This window comes from Gambusia affinis, linkage group LG07 (genome assembly GCF_019740435.1).
Source record: "Gambusia affinis linkage group LG07, SWU_Gaff_1.0, whole genome shotgun sequence".
Lineage (NCBI taxonomy): Eukaryota > Metazoa > Chordata > Actinopteri > Cyprinodontiformes > Poeciliidae > Gambusia > Gambusia affinis.
Window position 1 is genome coordinate 5,394,613 of NC_057874.1, and position 4,693 is coordinate 5,399,305.

At 39.2% G+C, this 4,693-nt stretch overlaps 1 protein-coding gene across 1 annotated transcript; it reads right to left on the minus strand.

Moving 5' to 3' along the window:
• Nucleotides 1–282: 282 nt before the first annotated feature.
• Nucleotides 283–2,330, minus strand: LOC122833742 (red-sensitive opsin-like). Its single transcript, XM_044121578.1, has 6 exons — nt 2,163–2,330; nt 1,526–1,822; nt 1,239–1,407; nt 990–1,155; nt 661–900; nt 283–568 (listed from the first exon to the last, which is right to left on the minus strand). The coding sequence occupies exons 1-6, from the start codon at nt 2,260–2,262 to the stop codon at nt 470–472; spliced, it is 1,071 nt and encodes a 356-aa protein (XP_043977513.1). The 5' UTR covers nt 2,263–2,330; the 3' UTR covers nt 283–469.
• Nucleotides 2,331–4,693: the final 2,363 nt, after the last annotated feature.

Here is a 4,693-nt window from a genome sequence, read left to right on the forward strand (position 1 = left end):
AGCAGGGGAAGTGTCTTGCCCAAAGATGCAACAACGGAGACAGGTGCAAGCCACTGAGTTACGTGACAACCTCCTATCATGCCTAACTTTTTATCCAATTAGTAGAGATTCAGGATTTGTTTTCTACCAGCCTTAATAAAGTTATTGCGCTTGCCCTTATGGTATTAATTTTCTTTTTTTAGCTTCCATACTGTAAAAAACATCAAATGACTGAATGTTCGTGTTGTTCTTTCAAAAAAAGCAAAAAAGCACTGTACTACAAAAAATACACAGAAAGCAAAATTTAAAGAATGCGTTATATTTTATATTCATTTCAAAAAAGATCAGTCACACATTTATGCATGATGCATTCACTCTTTTGTTTTCTTGCAATACAACTATGTTCATTAAAAGAAAACAAGCATCCAATAAACAGATTCGATGGAGGTCACAGTAGTTTTTTTTCTTCCAAAACAGAGAACATGAAGGCTTATGCAGGAGCCACAGAGGAGACTTCTGTCTTCGATGTGGACACTTCAGAACCATCGTCCACCTGTTTGCCAAAGAGCTGCATGATGCATGTGCGGAACTGCAAATGAAAGAACACAGTGAAAGTTAAATATAAAACAAAAACATATTTGTTATGATAAGAAAATGTGACAGCTGTATCGCTATGCCCACCTGTCGGTTCATGAAGACATAGATAACAGGGTTGTAGATGGTGGCGCTTTTGGCAAAGTATGCAGGCATGGCAGCAGCCAAAGGATGGAAGGCGTATCCGGGGTTGGCTGCGGCAAAGCAGGCGAAAAAGGTGTAGGGTCCCCAGCAGACACAGTAAGCTATGATCATGACTACAACCATCCTGGACACTTCTCTCTCAGCCTTCTGGGTCGACTCAGATTCCTTCTGCTGCATAGCAACCTGTAGCCAACAAAACATGAGGTCAGATTTGATCAGGCTTGGTCACGATAAAACTGAAGCAACAAAAAACAGAGAGGGATGAAACTTACAGCACGGATGGCCAACCACACAGCCAGGTAGCACAAGATGATGATAGCCAGAGGAATGATGCAGCATGTAATCATGAGGACAATCATGTAGGACTGGACTCCAGGGTCTTCGCTTCCACTGAACACATCAGGCCCGCAGGACGTTTTCAGTCCATGAGGCCAATACCTGATACAAGGAAACAATCAGTTCTTGCTCTGCTGATTGTTGAGGATATAAAAACCACATAAGCAGGAGATTATCTAAATTACCTGCTCCATCCAAAGATGGGAGGAGCACACCACACTGCAGACCAGACCCAGGAGAAAACTATTCCACCTGTGGCCCACTTGGCATCGAACTTGACATTTCCAAAGGGTTTGCACACAACTATCCATCTCTCCCAAGAGATGATTGTCAGGGACCAAAGAGCAGCAATACCTGTAAAGAATAAGGGTGCACACATGCAGTTTAACAGTCTACAACCAGGATTCATCTTTAGGTTTGATTAAAATCAATTTACAAGTCTGTAACATAACTTATCACTGTGACAACTTACCACAAGTTGAGACAGTATAGCCTTCAAAGACACACATTGGGTGTCCCAGAATGAAATATCCAAAGTACTGGTTGCACACACTGATGGTGCTGGCAAAGACTGTCTCTCCAAGATCAGCAATGGCAAGGTTGACCAAGATCCAGTTGAGAGGATGACGAAGTTTCTTGAACTTTGCTGTGGCTACCAAGACGAGGCCGTTGGTGAAGACTGATAAAACGACCACGATACACATCCAGAGTGTGGAGACGTTGTAAACCCATCGAGGAGCGATGTGGTAGTTTGGTCCTTCAAAAGGATCTGCAAGCAAAGGTTTGCGTCTTAGAACCGCACGCAGTCAAACTAATTCAGAAGCATCGTCTTTTTTAAATGCCTCATGTTGCTATCATGACTTCTGTTATAAGAATGTTGTATGTTACTCCAGACTAATCGGTCGGTGTTTAAATAAAAGTGAAGCAAAAATCTAAATTTTCAAAAACACTACAGTTTATATTGTGCTGGTCAGCGTTAGTTCAAATAGTGATTCATAAACTACAGTGCGTCTGAGTCCGGTGATATTTCAGGTTGTGGGACTGTACAAAAATCAGTCTCTAAACAACACCAGGTCTAAACACAGAATAATTCAGATCAAAAAGCCTACCTTTGGTTTGATTGCTGTTTGTGTATGTGAATGCGGAGCCTCTTGTTGTATCTTCGTGCCGCCTGGCAGCAAACACCTGTTTTCCCCATTCCTCTGCCATCCTGGTCTGGGAAGAAGGTTTCTCAGCTCTCAGACCTTCCTCTCACTTGTAACCTCCCGAGGTGATCTGCACTTCACATCACACTTTAGCTTTTATACCGACACATTCAGTGACCTCTGAGCGGATTACTTTACAATCATATTACAGCCACCGTGTGCCGTTTGGCACGGATCTTGCCAAAGTAAAACACTCTTTTTTTTAAGTACACTTAAAAGGTTTACCGAGGTTAAGACACTGAGTGGATTTCCGTACTCTCACCTAATATGTGGATTAAATGGAGAGTTTTCACTGTTTTATGTATGACATTTCCATCAACCTAATTAGAAATACGTCTTAATACAGCAGGTGTGTTAAACATAACCCTGTGCTTTTTAAATAAATGCTGCTTTACATAGGAAACAAATACATTTTACATTTGCTTTTGCTGTCTGGTTGGCTAGGAAGGACAGACACCTCTTAAGGCTGATTCTGAGGATAAGACGAGATCTGTGGCACTGTTACCGTGACTGTTGCCTCTGCTGACATGTGGAGCAAGTCAGACACCCTTAATCCGTCCGAAAAGAAGATTTACCCCAGAACGTTGTGTTTTTAGGGTTTTTTTAACCGCCTACTAGGCTACTCTTCACGTCATTGTCGTAATTGCATTATTGGGCCACGACATCCGTTCCGGAAAATCCACTTCCTGAAAACTTTGCTTTCTAATCTGCTTTCTAAGCTTTTGAAACACTTTTAATTCTGTTAGCAGAGTTTTTTTATTTTTTTATTTTGTGTTTTCAACATCATTAGCCCTTAATATGATGAGGCTCATCTTAGGTTAGGACTAGGCAAGCAATTAAGCAGGAATTTGTAGTCTAGCAGCACACTCTTAATTGCAAGGGTTTTTTTTTTATTCCTTCTGCTCAAAGAACATACATATCACGCTGATTGGTGGTTTAAAACTAAGTGTACTGTAGACACAACACCGTAGGGATTTGTGTCTCTGTGCTTCGTGCCTCTCGTTGACGTTACAGAAGTAAGACCTGACGTCACTGACCCATTTGTTAAACTGTGTGATTCTGTTTTGACTCTCATTTCTGTGTAATCAGTTAAACCAGTAGTTGAGTTTTGGAGTTCCTGATTAAATCATTACCTGATTTAATGATTTTTAAGGCTAATAATCTCTAATTACAGAGAGTTCTGCTTTTTTTACAAGCAAAAATAATTACCGTATGTGTTTCCCATCTATGGAATGCAAGAGTGTCAAAGTTCTGCCATCTTGCTAAGTGCATTTGTTACATGTACACAATAGAGACATTTTGGATAGGAATTTGGAAAGGATATTTTTCCCATTCTATGTAATTTGGGCTTGTTCAATTCCATATTGCAAGTTATTATCTGGATATTCCAGTTGCTCTCACGTAAAAAACAAAATACATACGAAGTTAATTGAACATTTTATATTCTAAGCCTTTAGCAGTTTGGATTAGGCTCTACAAAATATTGCAAATATGTCTACATGACAACATCATTGTGCGCAATATTTGTATTGGAAGGATTGTTTGGACTGCAATAGTTGTTTCCTAATATTTGTCAAGTGCTATAATCTTGCGTCTTACAGACTAATGTAATATTTAGCCGCTTGAACAAAGTTTCGTGGCAGCAGAGAAAACACAAATAGCTTTGACCCAACGGTCAAAGGGCAATGGAAAACAGATGAACTTCTTAACCCTCCTATTATGTTGCGGGTCACATTGACCCGTTTTAAAGTAAAAAACATTTTTTTTAAATACTTGAAAGTATTTTTTATTTTTTTTGCATGAAACTTTTTCTATTTGTCTTAATAGGTGCACTCTACGTATAAACTGAAAATTTATTCATTTTACATATTTTTAATCCCCCCTGCGTCTACTTTTTACATAGATACTGTTCAGGTAAATATGACCCAGCAGTCAAGTTAAAGTCCAAAAAAAGATTCAAAAATGTCCAATTCTATATGTTTCCTTGCAGCTATGAACCATATTTTATAGCTGCAAACCCAACACACAAACCCAACACATCACACACATACATGCACAATCCGACACACCTAGGCCCACTTTCTCACTATTCTCTTTACTTCACCAGGAAACTGCGAGAAAGAAGGTTTTCATACAACTTTTGACAGGCATCTGTTCCCCTGGACAAACTCCACCCACACTGAATGGACACTCAGTAGAAGTGGAGGAAAACATAAATACTCTCTGAATTACTCATATATCTTGATTTTAGTCAGCAGGTCAATCTGACCCAGAACAGTATATGTGTCTCAAGTTCAATTATAAAGATCACCCATTGAAAAAAAAGGGTAATATTAAAAAATTTACCAAAGATCAATTTCAAGGAAATTATTGTTTTTATGTTTGTCTAGGTTTTTTTCAGTGGGTGGTATATATATACATATATATTTATTTAT